The sequence below is a fragment of the Eschrichtius robustus genome, chromosome 4 (assembly GCF_028021215.1).
Source record: "Eschrichtius robustus isolate mEscRob2 chromosome 4, mEscRob2.pri, whole genome shotgun sequence".
Lineage (NCBI taxonomy): Eukaryota > Metazoa > Chordata > Mammalia > Artiodactyla > Eschrichtiidae > Eschrichtius > Eschrichtius robustus.
This window is the reverse complement of record NC_090827.1, coordinates 130564938-130584250: the sequence shown is the minus strand read 5'-3', so window position 1 is coordinate 130584250 and position 19313 is coordinate 130564938. Positions and strand designations below refer to the sequence as shown.

Sequence of the window (19313 nt, the reverse complement as noted above, 5' to 3'; positions counted from 1 at the left end):
AAGAGGTTCTTACCATAGGGCTGTTGTAGAAATGTACCGCACAAATTCTGTGAAGGGTAGAGGATCTGATGATGCTCCACAGCTACGACACACACACTGCAGGTAAAAATACACGTCTAATTTATCAATCATAAAACATAAATACAGTCTCTAGGGCTTCCCTGGTGGCGCAGTGGTTGAGAGTCTGCCTGCCAGTGCAGGGGACACGGGTTCGGGCCCTGGTCTGGGAGGATCCCACGTGCCGCGGAGCGGCTGGGCCCGTGAGCCACAATCGCTGAGCCTGCGCGTCTGGAGCCTGTGCTCCGCAACAAGCGAGGCCGCGACGGTGAGAGGCCCGCGCACCGCGATGAAGAGTGGCCCCCGCTCGCCGCAACTAGAGAGAGCCCTCGCGCAGAAACGAAGACCCAACGCAGCCATAAATAAAAAAAAATAAAATAAATAAATTTATAAAAAAAAAAATACAGTCTCTAATAAAATAGTTAAGCCATCTCACCTGTTCATACAGAGTCATAGCAAACTTCTGGTGAGTGATACAAGATTTAGAGGTACACATGTCTGCATCTCTGCTTGGCACTATGTGAAAATGAATCCTCTCCAATATATTTTCCTAATTTAAACATTAAAAGACAAATGAGTTGCAAATCTTGCATAGGACACTTCAAAACACAACTCTTTTTAACTTTACAAATTGAAAAACCTGAGTATTTTCCAAAGTGTTAACCTCAGAAGTGCCATGTACATTGTCAGCTTTTCAGCTTCCCTCTTTAACCAAGCCTTCAAATGCTGCTCAATTATTCACCTTTTGCAGCATTCGATTTTAAAAAAATTTTAGCAAAACATTATAATGTAACATGATTTTAATAAAGATTTAAAAAATCAATTCATGGTGGCTGACATCTAGAATTTAATATTAGAAAACAAGATTTCTTATGTTCCCAGCATTCTCACATTGAGAAAAAGCAATTAATTAAAAAAAATCCTACTTGGATCATTTCGATAGTCTATATAACTTAAATCAAAACATCAATGATAAAGGCTTATAATACCTGCACTAACAACCCGAATGCAAGTAATCTGCTCTTCAACAAACTTCTTATGAAAGTGTGGATTTGTAATATAGATCAATACGGGGTATTAATTTCTTTAACAAATTATCCTTTTTACCAAAGCTTAACCAATGGATTATTTTAATTAGTTAACTTCTCCCTCCTCTGCCCCAGGACATTTATAACTATTCAATTATTTAAGCCTGGATTTCTAGATATCCCATGAATAATCATATCATGGATTAGTATACTTCACTTAAGTGAAAGTAAGACTATAAAGTTCAGTATTGTACAAAATATATCCAATTATATATTAAGCAATGGAGCAATTATAAACATGAGAAGTATGAAAAGCATATTTCATGACTGTGTGTGTTGTTTTTGTTATATTTTAGTCAACATGGCAAGTGTGCTAAGCATTCAAGATGTTCATTTAAAAAGAAAACATAGGGGTCTGGGCAAGATGGTGGAAGAGTACAACACGGAGATCACCTTCCTTCCCACAGATACAGTAGAAATACATCTACACGTGGAACTGCTCTTATAGAACACCCACTGAATGCTGGCAGAAGACGTCAAACCTCCCAAAAGGCAAGAAAATCCCCACGTACTTGGGTAGGGCAAAAGAAAAAAAAAAAAGGAGACAAAAGAATAGGGACGGGACCTGCACCAGTGGGAGGGAGCGGTGAAGGAGGAAAGGTTTCCACACGCTAGGAAGCCCCTTCGCGGGCGGAGACTACGGGTGGCAGAGGGGGGAAGCTTCGGAGCCACGGAGGAGAGCGCAGCAACGGGGGTGAGGAGGGCAAAGCGGAGAGATTCCCGCACAGAGGAGCGGTGCCGACCGGCACTCACCAGCCCGAGAGGCTTGTCTGCTCACCCGCCGGGGCGGACGGGGGCTGGGAGCTCAGGCTCGGGCTTCGGTCAGATCCCAGGGAGAGGACTGGGGTTGGCGGCATGAACACAGCCTGAAGGGGTTAGCGCACCACAGCTAGCCGGGAGGGAGTCCCGGAAAAAGTCTGCAGCTGCCAAAGAGGCAAGAGACTTTTTCTTGCCTCTTTGTTTCCCAGTGCACGAGGAGAGGGGATTCACAGCACCACCTAAACGAACTCCAGAGACGGGCGCGAGCCGCAGTTATCAGCGTGGACCCCAGAGATGGGCATGAGACGCTAAGGCTGCTGCTGCCGCCACCAAGAAGCCTGTGTGCGAGCACAGGTCACTCTCCACACCGCCCCTCACGGGAGCCGGTGCAGCCCGCCACGGCCAGGCTCCCGTGATCCGGGGACAACTTCCCCGGGAGAACGCACGGCGCGCCTCAGGCTGCTGCAACGTCACGCTGGCCTCTGCCGCCGCAGGCTCGCCCCGCATCCGTACCCCTCCCTCCCCCCAACCCGAGTGACCAGAGCCCCCGAAGTAGCTGCTCCTTTAGCCCCGGTCTGTCTGGGTGGGTAACAGACGCCCTCAGGCGACCTACATGCAGAGGCGGGTCCAAATCCAAAGCTGAATGCCAGGAGCTGTACGAACAAAGAAGAGAAAGGGAAATCTCTCCCAGCAGCCTCAGAAGCAGCGGATTAAAGCTCCACAAACAACTTGATGTGCCTGAATCTGTTGAATACCTGAATAGACAACGAATCATCCCAAATTCAGGAGGTGGACTTTGGGAGCAGGATATATTAATTTTCCCCCTTTTCCTTTTTTTCTGAGTGTGCATGTGTATGCTTCTGGGTGAGATTTTGTCTGTATAGCTTTGCTTACACCATTAGTACTAGGGTTAGGTCCGTCCGTTTTGGTTTTTTTTTTTTTTTTTTTAACTTAAAAATTTTTTTTCCCCAATAAATGTTTTCTTAATAATTTTTTCCTTATTTTCTATTTTTAAAAATTAAAAAAAATTTTAATAAGTTTTTTCGTATTTTTTATTTTAAAAAATTAAAATTTTTTTCTTAATAAATTTTTTCTTAATAATTTGTTTCTTATTTTTATTATAAAAAATTAATAAATCTATTTTTAAAAAATAAAAAGATTTTTTTCTTAATAAATTTGTTAATAATTTTTTTTCTTATTTTTTATTATAATAGCTTTATTTTATTCTTTTTCTTTCTTTCTATTTTTTCTCCCTTTTATTCTGAGCCGTGTCGATGAAAGGCTCTTGGTGCTCCAGCCAGGCATCAGGGCTGTGCCTCTGAGGTGGGAGAGCCAACTTCAGGACACTGGTCCACAACAGACCTCCCAGCTCCACGTAATACCAAACAGCAAAAATCTCTCAGAGATCTCCATCTCAACATCAAGACCCAGCTTCACTCAACGACCAGCAAGCTACAGTGCTGGACACACTATGCCAAACAACTAGCAAGACAGGAACACAGCCCCATCCATTAGCAGAGAGGCTGCCTAAAATCATCATAAGGCCACAAACACCCCAAAACACACCACCAGACGTGGACGTGCCCACCAGAAAGACAAGATCCAGCCTCATCCACCAGAACATAGGCACTAGTCCCCTCCACCAGGAAGCCTACACAACCCACTGAACCAACCTTAACCACTGGGGACAGATACCAAAAACAACGGGAACTACAAACCTGCAGCCTGTGAAAAGGAGACCCCAAACACAGTAAGATAAGCAAAATGAGAAGACAAAAAACCACACAGCAGGTGAAGGAGCAGAGTCAAAACACACCAGACCTAACAAATGAAGAGGAAATAGGCAGTCTACCTGAAAAAGAATTCAGAATAATGATAGTAAAGATGATCCAAAATCTTGGAAATAGAATAGACAAAATGCAAGAAACATTTAACAAGGACATAGAAGAACTAAAGAGGAACCAAGGAACGATGAAAAACACAATAAATGAAATTAAAAATACTCTAGACGGGATCAATAGCAGAATAACTGAGGCAGAAGAACGGATAAGTGACCTGGAAGATAAAATAGTGGAAATAACTACTGCAGAGCAGAATAAAGAAAAAAGAATGAAAAGAACTGAGGACAGTCTCAGAGACCTCTGGGACAACATTAAATGCAACAACATTCAAATTATAGGGATCCCAGAAGAAGAAGAGAAAAAGAAAGGGACTGAGGAAATATTTGAAGAGATTATAGTTGAAAACTTCCCTAATATGGGAAAGGAAATAGTTAATCAAGTCCTGGAAGCACAGAGAGTCCCATACAGGATAAATCCAAGAAGAAACACGCCAAGACACATATTAATCAAACTATCAAAAATTAAATATAAAGAAAACATATTAAAAGCAGCAAGGGAAAAACAACAAATAACACACAAGGGAATCCCCATTAGGTTAACAGCTGATCTTTCAGCAGAAACTCTGCAAGCCAGAAGGGAGTGGCAGGATATACTTAAAGTGATGAAGGAGAAAAACCTACAACCAAGATTACTCTACCCAGCATGGATCTCATTCAGATTTGATGGAGAAATTAAAACCTTTACAGACAAGCAAAAGCTGAGACAGTTCAGCACCACCAAACCAGCTTTACAACAAATGCTAAAGGAACTTCTCTAGGCAGGAAACACAACATAAGGAAAAGACCTACAAAAACAAACCCAAAACATTTAAGAAAATGGGAATAGGAACATACATATCGATAATTACCTTAAATGTAAATGGATTAAATGCTACCACCAAAAGACACAGACTGGCTGAATGGATACAAAAATAAGACCCATATATATGCTGTCTACAAGAGACCCACTTTAGACCTAGAGACACATACAGACTGAAAGTGAGGGGATGGAAAAAGATATTCCATGCAAATGGAAATCAAAAGAAAGCTGGAGTAGCAATTCTCATATCAGACAAAATAGACTTTAAAATAAAGACTATTACAAGAGACAAAGAAGGACACTATATAATGATCAAGGGATCGATCCAAGAAGAAGATATAACAATTGTAAATATTTATGCACCCAACATAGGAGCACCTCAATACATAAGGCAAATACTAACAGCCATAAAAGGGGAAATCGACAGTAACACAATCATAGTAGGGGACTTTAACACCCCACTTTCACCAATGGACAGATCATCCAAAATGAAAATAAATAAGGAAACACAAGCTTTAAATGATACCTTAAACAAGATGGACTTAATTGATATTTATAGGACATTCCACCCAAAAACAACAGAATACACATTTTTCTCAAGTGCTCATGGAACATTCTCCAGAATAGATCATATTTTGGGTCACAAATCAAGCCTTGGTAAATTTAAGAAAATTGAAATCGTATCAAGTATCTTTTCTGACCACAACGCTATGAGACTAGATATCAATTACAGGAAAAGATCTGTAAAAAATACAAACACATGGAAGCTACACAATACACTACTTAATAACAAAGTGATCACTGAAGAAATCAAAGGGGAAATCAAAAAATACCTAGAAACAAATGACAATGGAGACACGACGACCCAAAACCTATGGGACGCAGCAAAAGCAGTGCTAAGAGGGAAGTTTATAGCAATACAAGCCTACCTCAAGAAACAGGAAACATCTCGAATAAACAAGCTAACCTTGCACCTGAAGCAATTAGAGAAAGAAGAACAAAAAAACCCCAAAGCTAGCAGAAGGAAAGAAATCATAAAGATCAGATCAGAAATAAATGAAAAAGAAATGAAGGAGACAATAGCAAAAATCAATGAAACTAAAAGCTGGTTCTTTAAGAAGATAAACAAAATTGATAAACCATTAGCCAGACTCATCAAGAGAAAAAGGGAGAAGATTCAAATCAATAGAATTAGAAATGAAAAAGGAGAAGTAACCACTGACACTGCAGAAATACAAAAGATCATGAGAGATTACTACAAGCAACTCTATGCCAATAAAATGGACAACCTGGAAGAAATGGACAGATTCTTAGAAATGCACAACCTGCTGAGACTGAACCAGGAAGAAATAGAAAATATGAACAGACCAATCACAAGCACTGAAATTGAAACTGTGATTAAAAATCTTCCAACAAACAAAAGCCCAGGACCAGATGGCTTCACAGGGGAATTCTATCAAACATTTAGAGAAGAGCTAACACCTATCCTTCTCAAACTCTTCCAAAATATAGCAGAGGGAGGAACACTCCCCAACTCATTCTACGAGGCCACCATCACCCTGATGCCAAAACCAGACAAAGATGTCACAGTGAAAGAAAACTACAGGCCAATATCACTGATGAACATAGATGCAAAAATCCTCAACAAAATACTAGCAAACAGAACCCAACAGCACATTAAAAGGATTATACACCATGATCAAGTGGGGTTTATTCCAGGAATGCAAGGATTCTTCAATATACGCAAATCAATCAACGTGGTACATCATATTAACAAACTGAAGGAGAAAAACCATATGATCATCTCAATAGATGCAGAGAAAGCTTTCGACAAAATTCAACACCCATTTATGATAAAAGCCCTGCAGAAAGTAGGCATAGAGGGAACTTTCCTCAACATAATAAAGGCCATATATGACAAACCCACAGCCAACATTGTCCTCAATGGTGAAAAACTGAAACCATTTCCACTAAGATCAGGAACAAGACAAGGTTGCCCACTCTCACCACTATTATTCAACATAGTTTTGGAAGTGTTAGCCACAGCAATCAGACAAGAAAAAGAAATAAAAGGAATCCAAATCGGAAAAGAAGAAGTAAAGCTGTCACTGTTTGCAGATGACATGATACTATACATAGAGAATGCTAAAGATGCTACCAGAAAACTACTAGAGCTAATCAATGAATTTGGTAAAGTAGCAGGATACAAAATTAATGCACAGAAATCTCTTGCATTCCTATACACTAATGATGAAAAATTTGAAAGTGAAATTAAGAAAACACTCCCGTTTACCATTGCAACAAAAAGAATAAAATATCTAGGAATAAACCTACCTAAGGAGACAAAAGACCTGTATGCAGAAAATTATAGGACACTGATGAAAGAAATTAAAGATGATACAAATAGATGGAGAGATATACCATGTTCTTGGATTGGAAGAATCAACATTGTGAAAATGACTATATACCCAAAGCAATGTACAGATTCAATGCAATCCGTATCAAACTACCACTGGCATTTTTCACAGAACTAGAACAAAAAATTTCACAATTTTTATGGAAACACAAAAGACCCTGAATAGCCAAAGCAATCTTGAGAACGAAAAATGGAGCTGGAGGAATCAGGCTCCCTGATTTCAGACTATATTACAAAGCTACAGTAATCAAGACAGTTTGGTACTGGCACAAAAACAGAAATATAGATCAATGGAACAGGATAGAAAGCCCAGAGATAAACCCACGCACATATGGTCACCTTATCTGTGATAAAGGAGGCAAGCATATACAGTGGAGAAAAGACAGCCTCTTCAATAAGTGGTGCTGGGAAAGTTGTACAGGTACATGTAAAAGTATGAAATTAGAACACTCCCTGACACTATACACAAAAATAAACTCAAAATGGATTAAAGACCTAAGTGTAAGGCCAGACACTATCAAACTCTTAGAGGAAAACATAGGCAGAACACTCTATGACATAAATCACAGCAAGATCCTTTTTGACCCAGCTCCTAGAGAAATGGAAATAAAAACACAAATAAACAAATGGGACCTAATGAAACTTAAAAGCTTTTGCACAGCAAAGGAAACCATAAACAAGACCAAAAGACAACCCTCAGAATGGGAGAAAATATTTGCAAATGAAGCACCTGACAAAGGGTTAATCTCCAAGATTTACAAGCAGCTCATGCAGCTCAATAACAAAAAAACACACAACCCAATCCAAAAATGGGCAGAAGACCTAAATAGACATTTCTCCAAAGAAGATACACAGATTGCCAACAGACACATGACAGAATGCTCAACATCATTAATCATTAGAGAAATGCAAATCAAAACTACAAGGAGGTATCATCTCACACCGGTCAGAATGGCCATCATCAAAAAATCTAGAAACAATAAATGCTGGAGAGGGTGTGGAGAAAAGGGAACACTCTTGCACTGTTGGTGGGAATGTAAATTGATACAGCCACTATGGAGAACAGTATGGAGGTTCCTTAAAAAACTAAAAATAGAACTACCATACGACCCAGCAATCCCACTACTGGGCATATACCCTGAGAAAACCATAATTCAAAAAGAGTCATGTACCAAAATGTTCATTGCAGCTCTATTTACAATAGCGAGGACATGGAAGCAACCTACGTGTCCATCATCGGATGAATGGATGAAGAAGATGTGGCACATATATACAATGGAATATTACTCAGCCATAAAAAGAAATGAAATGGAGGTATTTGTAATGAGGTGGATGGAGTTAGTCTGTCATACAGAGTGAAGTAAGTCAGAAAGAGAAAAACAAATACAGTATGCTAACACATATATATGGAATCTAAGGAAAAAAAAGAAAAAGGTCATGAAGAACCTAGTGGCAAGACGGGAATAAAGACGCAGACCTACTAGAGAATGGACTTGAGGATATGGGGAGGGGGAGGGGTGAGATGTGACAGGGTGAGAGAGTGTCATGGACATATATACACTACCAAATGTAAAATAGATAGCTAGTGGGAAGCAGCCACATAGCACAGGGAGATCAGCTCGGTGCTTTGTGACCACCTAGAGGGGTGGGAAAGGGAGGGTGGGAGGGAGGGAGATGCAAAGGGAAGAGATATGGGAACATATGTATATGTATAACTGATTCACTTTGTTATAAAGCAGAAACTAACACACCATTGTAAAGCAATTATACTTCAATAAAGATGTTTAAAAAAAAAAAAGAAAATATAAATGCCAAATGAATTCTATAGAGAGTAATAAATTCTTCAAAAATTTGGAGAACGGATTGGGGTGCTTTGATGATGCATTATCTAGTAGATGTGACTTACGTTGAACTTTAACAAATAATAGATTAGGAAAGTTTTGAATATTTCAGGAACTTGAGCAAAGGCTATAAAACAGGAATTTAAAAGACATGTGTGAGGAATGGACTGAAACTATCTCACCAGAAGGGAAAATTCAGGAAGGAAGCAAAGAGATAAACTGGAGTTTAAATTTAAAGAGCCTTAAATGTCAGAAGAGAGTCAGATCTGAATCACAGAAATATCTGAAGCGCAAGCATTTATCTGAAAAAAATCATATTAATATGGTGGCTGTTAAAAAAGACTCTTAGGATAAGGTTAAAAGGACACTAGTAAGGAGGCTTAAATAATGCTGAGAGTAGAGGCCCGAGCTAAACAGAAATGGTGACAGGGAAATAACATGGAGAGGCAAAACTTAAAAGGGTTTCTGATGAAAGAACTTACATAATTTGCTGAAGAGATATAAGACTAAGAGAAGAAATAGCTGTCTTAAATATAGGTGACATCTATGTTATTGAAACGATTAATCATCAACATGCATATTTAAGAAGGTATATAGGTACATCCCTGATCAAAGGAATGCTCTACTTATCAATATGGTGGTAACACAGTCTCAGAACATCAACCTCAGTCAATGATTCTCAACCTGGAGTAAGGTGTATATCAGAATTGCTGCCCCTGACAGCTGCCCATCAAGATCCTCTGCTCTTCCAAAGAGAAGCATGCAATGCATTACATTGCATGTAATGAGAAATGTTACTGGGAGAGTGTGTTGCATATGTAAACCCCGTGGAACAGAACGACCTCAGTGCTATGATTTATACATAATAAGCCTTTTTGCTCCAATAAATAAATTTTAAAGTATTCTAGTAGCCTAACTCTGAAAAATTAGAGCAGCACAAATAATCAAAAGCAAAAGTACACAAAACACATGTGGACTTAAACTGAGCTTTGAAGGGGTAGGTAAGACAAGGATCTACTGAGCAGTTCCGATACTTTTCCACTGCTATAAACTTATGTTTCATTTGTCTCAAAAGGTGCACAATTTAAGGAATACCAACTGCCATTCTGACTTAAGGATTATCAGAAATACTTACAAAGCACTCTGCAGCATCATCCATAAGGCCAAGCTGAAATCGCTGCTCATCTTTGAAACTTTCTGCAAGTGCATGCCTTATGTTATCCGAAGGAAGTGCTTTTTCTCGACTGTGTTGAAACTGTTGAAATATTGTCTGGGAATCAACAAATACATCGACCAGTAAGTTTAACACCAACAACTAAAAAACACTTGAGCAATTTCATTTCAACAGCAAAACTCGAAACTCTATACTCAAACTAACAGTCTTTTGCTTTAAAATTCCATACAAAAAATTAATTATTTCTATGAGTAATATGTAGAAATGCTTGCCCCAGCCTCTAAATCAAATGTTAGTGCATAAGAATTAAACATGTAAAGTTCTCAGATCCCATCCTCAGAGATTCTGATTGAGATGAGGCCCATTTTTAAACTGTTCCCTAGCTGACTATGATCTAAGTTGTTTAGAAAGAGTTTTGAGATGAGTTGCTTTAAATCTTAAAGTGTACTGTAGGAATTAAAATTATGTTATACAAAAATAAACATATAATCCAATAAAACAGTAGGAACTCACTAGACTTGAAACAGTGGGAACATCATTCAAGAACATTAAATTATAGGTGTTAATATGGTCTTCTATTTTCTTTATTGAATTTAAGCAAGAAAAACTTTTTAATAAGTTCCAGTTTCATGACAATCATCTTAGGTGAGTGAAAGTGGGGAAAAAATAAAGTTTGCTGTGATAAACCACCAAATAAGGATTGATCATATTAAGTGCTATATTAATTAGCTCAAGGGGTATGTCATCTCAAAAAAAAATTGCTTTTAAGATCAACATATGGTAGGCTAGGAAATATTTCAAGAATCTGTTCCACTGATACAAGAAAATTTAATTTACAAATAAGAAATTTAAAAAGAAAGATGCCAAGTGCTATTAGATATCCAGATCCAAAATTTTTAGCTACAATTACAAATGATAAAAAATGAAAAATATTTTCACAAGTCATTTCTTATTTAGGTAGTCAACTTTTCCAGGTAATGTTTAAGATATTAATCCTACACAAGACTGATGTTCATTTAACATCTATTTTTTTGATTGTCCAGTATATGTGAGGCATTGTTCTACACCAGAAAACAAAGACCCTGCCCTCATGGAGCATACGTTCTAGTTGTAGTAATAAGGAGAGGGCAAATAAGTAATTATATGTCAGAATGTAATAAGTACAATAGAGAAAAACAAAGAAATACAATACAAGAGAGAAAGATAAAGTAGTGTAATAGGGATAGGGATGCTGGGGGTAGGAGAGAGGGAGGGAGCTTACCTATTACCAAGGGTAGTCAAGGAAGGTCTCACTGATGGAAAAATAACATTTAAGGAGAGGCATAAAGGAAATAAGGGTGTTAGCCACAGGGACATCTGGAAGAAAATCATTCTAGACAAAAGGAATAATAATGAAAACACTCAGAGATGAAAGCCAGCTCTGAGAAACTGCAAGGAGGACAGTGCAGTGTGTGTGTGTGTGTGTGTGTGTGTGTGAACAGGTGTTTTGAGGCAGGGGACGCAAGCAGGGGAAAGAGGCAGGTGATGTGTAAGGCTACGGGAAGACCTGAGCTAGAAAATTTAACTAGTTTTTACACCTGGACAAAACATTCAAAATTTACTGCAGAGTAAATAAAATGCGATATTGTAATCTGATCTAAGTTCATTCATCAACCCTATTTTTGCCATATAAAAAAGAGAATATAAAATCGCCTCCTGATTGGGATTGACATGTATACACTGATGTGTATAAAATTGATGACTAATAAGAACCTGCTGTATAAAAAAATAAATAAAATTAAATTTAAAAAAATTTTTTAAATAAAATAAAATAAAATTGCCTCCTTTGGTGACTTATTCAAACAGCCTTTTTAGGAATGTAAGTCAAAATAAAGCATGAAAACTACCTTTTATTTTCCTGTATTATGTATATGTGTGTGTACTAAGAATACTCAAGAATGTAAAAGACTGAAATACTTATTTCTGAAAACATATTAATCAAATCTTAAATTCTTGGGCAAAAATTTCAATGACATAAATGAGTTGCTAATATATACTGGACTCCCCATCTCTGCCTTTGTCCCTATTCTATATATTCTCATCCAAGGAGCCAAAGAGATCTAGTCCAAATATTATACCTACTTAACACAGGTTATATCACTCCTCCACTCAAAACAATCCCACGACTTCCTAAATCACTCAGGAGTAAAAGTCAAGGTCCTCACAAAGGTCTAGAAGGCCCTACACAATCTGGACTCCTGTTCCAGTTATTTACTGCTGCATAACAAAACCACCCCAAATCTTAGGTACTAAAAATAACATTTATTTTGATCACAAGTTTGCAGTTTGGGTGAGGACAGCTCAACTCTGCCCCACTTGCAGTCATCTGTAATAGTCTGAATGCTGGAACTTGGGAGTCATCTGAAGGTCGCTCACTAGTGTCTAGAGGTTGATGCTGGTTGTTGGTGCTGCCTGTTGGCCGGGAACTTGGCTGTAGCTATGACCAGCTTGGCTTCCTCATAGCATGGCAACTCACTTCCAAGAATGGGCACCCCAACAGACAGAGCCAGGTGGAAGCTTTATCACTTTTTCTAATCTACCCTAATCTCATTTCTGCCACATTCTATATGATGGAAATGAAACATTAGGGGCAACCCATATTCAAGGAATTAGACTCCACCTTTCAATAGAAGAGTGCAAAAGAACCTGCAGACATTTTTGAAGTCACCACAACTCACCTGACCTCTGAGCTCATCTCCTATCACTGTCCCCCTTGCTCACAAAGCTTCTGCCACCAGTCAGGTTTCCTTGAATATGTCACACACACTCCCACCTCAGGGCCTTTGCAGCTGCTGTGTCCCTGCTTGCCTGGAAGGCTCTAGTCCACTCCATCACCTTTTCCAAGTTGTGATTTAAATGTCATTTTCTCAGTGAGGCTTTCCTTGCTACTCAACACTCTCTAGTACCTATCCCTGATTTATATTTCCTCCTATTACCTAACATACTTTATATTTTGTTTATTTATTTTCTTCTCCCTTACACGAAGATAAGCTGCATGAGAACAGGGATTTTTATTAGTTCCGTTCACTGCTGTATCCTTAGTAACTACAGCAGTGCCCAGAATTCAGTAGTAACTCAAAAAACATCTGTTAAATGATTATTTCAAAATAATGAAAAATATAATGTTCCTAACACAGGAAAATGGATCCGTAAACCTGAATAAGTCATACTTTAAGAATTCCTCTTCAAAACTGTAAGTCACTTGACAATAACTTTAATTACAAATAAACTAACCAAATATGTCAAACACACCAAACTATCAAATAAAATTAAATCTTTTGAGACACAATAGTAATTTTTCAGAACTATTAAAAGGTTACCTTCAATGCACAAAATATGCAGGCATCTCTCGGACAAACATGTCCATTCAGAACCCGCAAGCTTCTTCGGAATATATCTAATTGCCATAAAACCTAAAAAATAGTGAGATGTGAAGAAAGAAAGAAACACAGTAATATTTTTCTCACTGGGATGAAAGACAGATTTAAATATTTTTTAAATTGCGGAAGGCTAATAACTTCTTTTAATCTCTTGTACATAATCAGATATATACTACTAAAAATAATAAGTACAAAACTGCTATATACATGTAGTTCATATATAAAAGATGGATTTAGAAAATATTACTATGGATTCACATGTAAAAACCATGACAGGCACAGAACAAGAAAAATATAACTCCTCAGTTAAGGAATTTATATGAACAGGAAACAAGGGATACTGAATGCAGGACTTGGCAGAGACTTGAGAGAGGAAGTGATTATAATACTTGGAATGAACTGAAATTTAGGAAGGAAATATAATTGCAGTTAAAAGTCAGGGTGTACCAAATAAGGGTCAGTATGTAGTGGCAAGAAAAAACGGCAGAGGCCTGTGTGGTCATTGTACACTGAGTGAAAAACGGGGCATCTGTGTAGTCATGGGGGTACAGCATAATATGAAGCAGCAGTTAAAAAATAACCTGAATATATTTGCTGCAATTATCCAATCATTTACTACTAAAAAAACAAAAACAAAATAAAAAAGACTGTAGTTGTTTAAATAAATCAGTGTAATACTTAAAATCATTCTAGAAAAATCTGAAATTTATACAATGGGGATAACTGTGTCAGTCTCATAGACTGCTTGTAAGGATTAAATATATGTATGTAATATGTGAAGTGTTTAGAGCAGTGCCCAGTACACAAGTGGCATGCATTGAATGCAACCTGCTATTTGTTGTTGTAAATACTATTACAACAAACAATTAAGATCTTCAAGTTTCTCTATACCTTTCAGTCATTTCCTCAAATAATAAAACCAAGAAAATCCATTCACCATCTCACATTTCTCCCAACCAAAAAAAAAAGTTAATAAAAACAAATAATTTTAAAAGTTTCCTATTTTTTAATAACTCAGTAACTAAAAGCCATTTCAGAATTTCTCTTTAATAGTTGCTTTTCCTTAAACCATAACTAATAGGATTCATTTAGTTATCACAAATAACTCAGTGTTTTGCAAAGCACTTGAAAATGTTTAATAACTTTCTTGCATATCATATTCTATCATACCATAAAATATACATTAAAATTCATTCGTCAAGATGAAGGTCACGACAGCACAGTTGTGGGAAGTGCACAGCACTGTGGTTAGTGATACACCCTCTGAAGAAAGGCTGCCTGGGTTCTAATTCTGGCTTTACTGTTTACAGCTCTTGGGCTGGCTTGAGCAAAATATTTCCTGAAACTTAGTTTTCTCATCACTGAAAGGAAGATAAAAGTAGTACCTATCTCTTAGGATCACTGTAAGAACTAGATTAGATAAAACACAGTGTACCAATGCACAGCAAGAGCACAATAAATGTTAGCTATTAAATATTTTAACTTTGCTTTTAACTTACAGAACTCAAAACCACACCAATATGGCATACCTACTTAATTGTATCACTTTCTCATCAAATAAAAGTTCAAAATATTCAGCCAAAAGAGAAAACTCTATAATCTGCTTATAAGGCTTACGAATTAAGTCTTTCAAATGTAATGTTTTCTAGGGTTAGCAAAATGTTTAACTTACACTGGATCTAAACTACAGAAAAAATATTTTATGTGACTTCTCTGTATACTACTCAATATAAAAATGATTTTCACAAATCCATACCAAAAATTATCTTCATTATAGTCAATCTTTATCCTATTTCATTTAAAAATGTTGATTATATTGTACCACCTGTTTTAAGTTAAAGCCTAAGCTAGTTGTTGGACTAATTAGTTTTTAGCAATATAATTTTATAATATAAACATTTTTCTTTTGCATTATTTGCATTTTTCATTTTAACATGGTACCTAACAAAATTAATGTAGTTATTTTGAATGTTTATACATGTTTCTTATTTAGTTATTCCCCAAAGATTAATACATATATGCATATGCATTTAATAAAGGAATATAAACCTTTCATCATATTCCTGACCTCAAAATAATATAAAAAATAAAAAAAATTAAGGGGAAATGGCATATAAATTCATTTTTCTCACTTATATTACATCCAAAACATTTTAATAATGTCCATTTTTAGTAATTTCTTACAAAACGTATTTCACAATTTATTTCTCAGCAGTTTTAAAAAGTACTCATCAAACTGCATATTAGCATTTATATTCTGAATTTTTAAAAACGAAGTCAGGCTTTTTCTGACAGAAGTCTACTTGAATAGCTGTTTTGTCAGTGAGGACTGGCTTTGTAAATTAGTTTATACAGTAGACATTTTAACACCAGGGGCCAGTAGATTCCCTGGGTTGAAGGGATGGAGCTGGGAGTTCAGGGAAGCCAAAGCAGCTAGAGTTGGCGGGACAGAGTGCTGCAGTGGGGAGAGCTGCACACAGTTAACACCAGAGCTCGTGAGGGGGCCTCTCGAGTATTCAGGTGAGCACTGTGAGGAAACTACCTGAGACCAGGAAAGAAAATCCCAAAAGATTAGATGGAATGCCCAAAGCACATATCAGTTCAGGGCAGTGCCTGTTCCCAACAGCCAAAGTGGAAAACATCATAATTCACAGAGCATCAGTTAAAGAAAGAAGGGTCCCTCCCCACTAGCAGAGAAATTAACCCCAGAATAAACGCAGTTCTGGTACTGCCTACAAAGCTTAAACGTAAAATGATCAAACTGTTTCTAAATAAACTAATCCTATCCCAGAACAACGTTCAAGAATATTTTTAGGAATATAAAAATACTCATCACCCAACAAAGTAAAACTTAAAATGTCGTCTGACATCCAATCAAAAATTACCAGGCATGGGTTTCCCTGGTGGCACCATGGTTAAGAATCTGTCTGCCAACACAGGGGACACGGGTTTGAGCCCTGGTCCAGGAAGATCCCACATGCCACGAAGCAACTAAGCCCGTGCACCACAACTACTGAGCCTGCACTCTAGAGCCCATAAGCACAACTACTGACACCCGCATGCCACAACTACTGAAGCCCGAGCGCCTAGAGCCCAGCTCCGCAACGAGAAGCCACCACAATGAGAAGCCTGTGCATCACAATGAAGAGGAGCCCCTGCTCACCTCAACTAAAGAAAGCCCACACGCAGTGACGAAGACCCAATGCAGCCAAAAATAAATAAATCAATAAAATTTTAAAAATTACCAGGCATTACAAGAAACAAGAAAATATATTCCAAACCTAGAAAGAAAAAAAAAAAGAACAGAATTTGCACAGACAGAATTAGTAGACAAGTACATTAAAACAATTATTATAACTGTATTCATATATTCAAGAGGACAGAGAAAAGATTGGACATGTTAAGTATAGACACAAGTGATTTTTAAAAGACCCAGAGCAAACTTCTAAAGGTGAAAATTACAATGTCTGAGATTTAAAAATACACTGGTGAGATTAATAGCAGATTAAATAAACACTGCAAAAGAAAAAATTAATGAACTTGAAGACACAGCAATAGAAACCATACAAAATGAAAGAGAAAAAAAAAAGAATGAGAAAGAAAATGAAGAGCACATCAGTGAACTGTGGGACTTAAAGCAACCAACTGCATATGTATCAATAACTGGAATCCCCCAAAGGAGGGGAGGGATAGAAAAATTTGAAGAAATAATGGTCAAAGAGTTTCCACAGTTTTTTAAAATTTATTTTTATTTTATTCATTTTATTTTTGGCTGTGTTGGGTCTTCATTGCTGCGCGCAGGCTTTCCCCAGTTGCAGCGAGTGGGGGCCACTCTTTGTTGTAGTGCGCGGGCTTCTCGTTGTGGTGGCTTCTCTTGTTGCAGAGCACGGGCTCCAAGTGCGCAGGCTTCAGTACTTGTGGCACACAGGCTCCGTAGTTGTGGCTCATGGGCTCTAGAGCGCAGGCTCAGTAGTTGTGCCGCATGGGCCTAGTTGCTCTGCAGCATGTGGGATCTTCCCGGACCAGGGCTTGAACCCGTGTCCCCTGCATTAGCAGGCGGATTCTTAACCACTGCATCACCAGGGAAGCCCATCCACATTTGATTAAAATTATAAAGCCATGGGTCTAAGATGCTCAATGGACCCAAACACAAGAAGCATGTAGAAAACTATATCAAGGCACATCATAACCAAATTGCTTTAAACCAGTTAAAAAAAGAAAATCTTAAAAGCAGCCAGGAAAAAAAGGGGCACGTTACAAACACAAGAACAAAGATAAGAATGACAATAGTTTTCCAGGAGAAGTAATGCAAGCCAGAAGACAGATGAGCAAAATCTTTAAACTACTAAAAGAAAAACTGTCAACTTAAACTTCTATAATGAATGAAAATATCTTTCAATAACAAAAGTCATCCTTCAAGCAGAAGAAATGATACCAGGTGGCAAGCTGGATCCACACAAAGGAGTGATGAGCACCATAACTGGTAGCTATGTAGATAAGTAGAAATAACCTTCATGGCAAAGGTCAGTGGACTGTTCATTTTTTTTAAAAAAAATATATCAACATAGGAATACCTCTCCATTTTCTTTACCACGTAAGTGTCCTTGCTCAGAATTTTCTTTTGTTATAAAAAGCTTTTCATCTCTCTGAACTACACACGGTATTTTGGGAGCCAAAAAAAGGGACAGACACAGAGGGAAATACATAAATGTAAAAAAAGAACTGGAAAAGGGGTAACAGGAGAAGATTTGAAATGACAGAAGCTCTTTCTCAGAGCCTGATTCAATAAAAGCATATAATTCCATGTCTTTTGGAGTCTGGTATTTCTCTATATTGGGTGTCATTCAATAAATATTTTCCTGCCCTTCTCACAGCACTTAATGCCAAAGGGATCCTTCAGCCAGGGCAGAACAGTGACTGTCATTTAAAGGTCCCAACATAAATTAGAATTAATGCTTTTCTAACACCAATTGCTTCTGTTTCCCTGAGTGAGTTATAAAACTTTCAAGTTTGACATATGTCCCGGACAGAGGACAATTAAGAACACAAGTCTGAGTCAGATGTCTGAGCACTTGACACATTCTAGATGTGTTCATTTATCAAATGAGTTAATTAAGCAATATTTCTCTTTCTACTCTCAGTTTTCAGGAGGAAAAAAAAGCAATAGAAAGAAAACATGTAAAAAGCTATTTATTTTCAATAAAATATTTTAAGGTATATTCTAGCGTCCATAGAGTAACATTCCAATATTCTAAATCTTCCTCATCCTTAGTACTATACAATCAACGGTCAGAAGGATATAGGCCCCTACAAAATCTGAAAATGTTGAATAAAAACTATCATACATAAGAAAGATATTTATGCAAGGCAGAAAGTTGGATTAATACATATTTGCTAATTCAAAGAATTTCAACAAGGACTGAAGCAAAATGAATTAACTGTTAATTTAACTACAACAGTGGTGTCCAAATTATGATTCTACAGAGGGGATTTAAGGCCATGGTGGGGGGGTGAAAGGAATTTGAGTACTGAGATTAAAAACTCTGCATTCTCATTTCAATCCATGCAGCTTGTTTCTTTTTATGCTGTCTATGGGGATCCTACTGGATTTCTTAAACAAAAAAAAGGGGGGGAGAGAGGGGTTGACTAGCTAATTCAAAAAAATAATTTTATGTATTTTAGAAACATTCTTAATTTACTAAGTAAACATTTTAAGCCACAAGATATTTTTATACCCTAGCAATGTATCATTCTGTTGAAAAAAACATTTCCGTTTATTATAAAAACCAAAATGCCCAGTCAAAATATTTTGCTACTATTGAAAGTGATATTAAAAAGTCATTCTAGTCAATAACTTTAT

General features: G+C 37.3%; 1 protein-coding gene across 2 annotated transcripts in view; it reads right to left on the bottom strand.

Annotated features, from left to right (window-relative positions):
- Window positions 1-19313, bottom strand: part of USP53 (ubiquitin specific peptidase 53) — a 69946-nt gene that overhangs the window by 33267 nt on the left and 17366 nt on the right. For both annotated transcript variants that reach the window (XM_068543355.1, XM_068543356.1), the window contains 4 exons: window positions 13394-13486; window positions 9996-10130; window positions 494-607; window positions 14-96 (listed from right to left, as the gene is read on the bottom strand). In XM_068543355.1, coding sequence (XP_068399456.1) covers window positions 14-96; window positions 494-607; window positions 9996-10130; window positions 13394-13486 — 425 coding nt within the window. The remainder of the gene's footprint in view (window positions 1-13; window positions 97-493; window positions 608-9995; window positions 10131-13393; window positions 13487-19313) is intronic.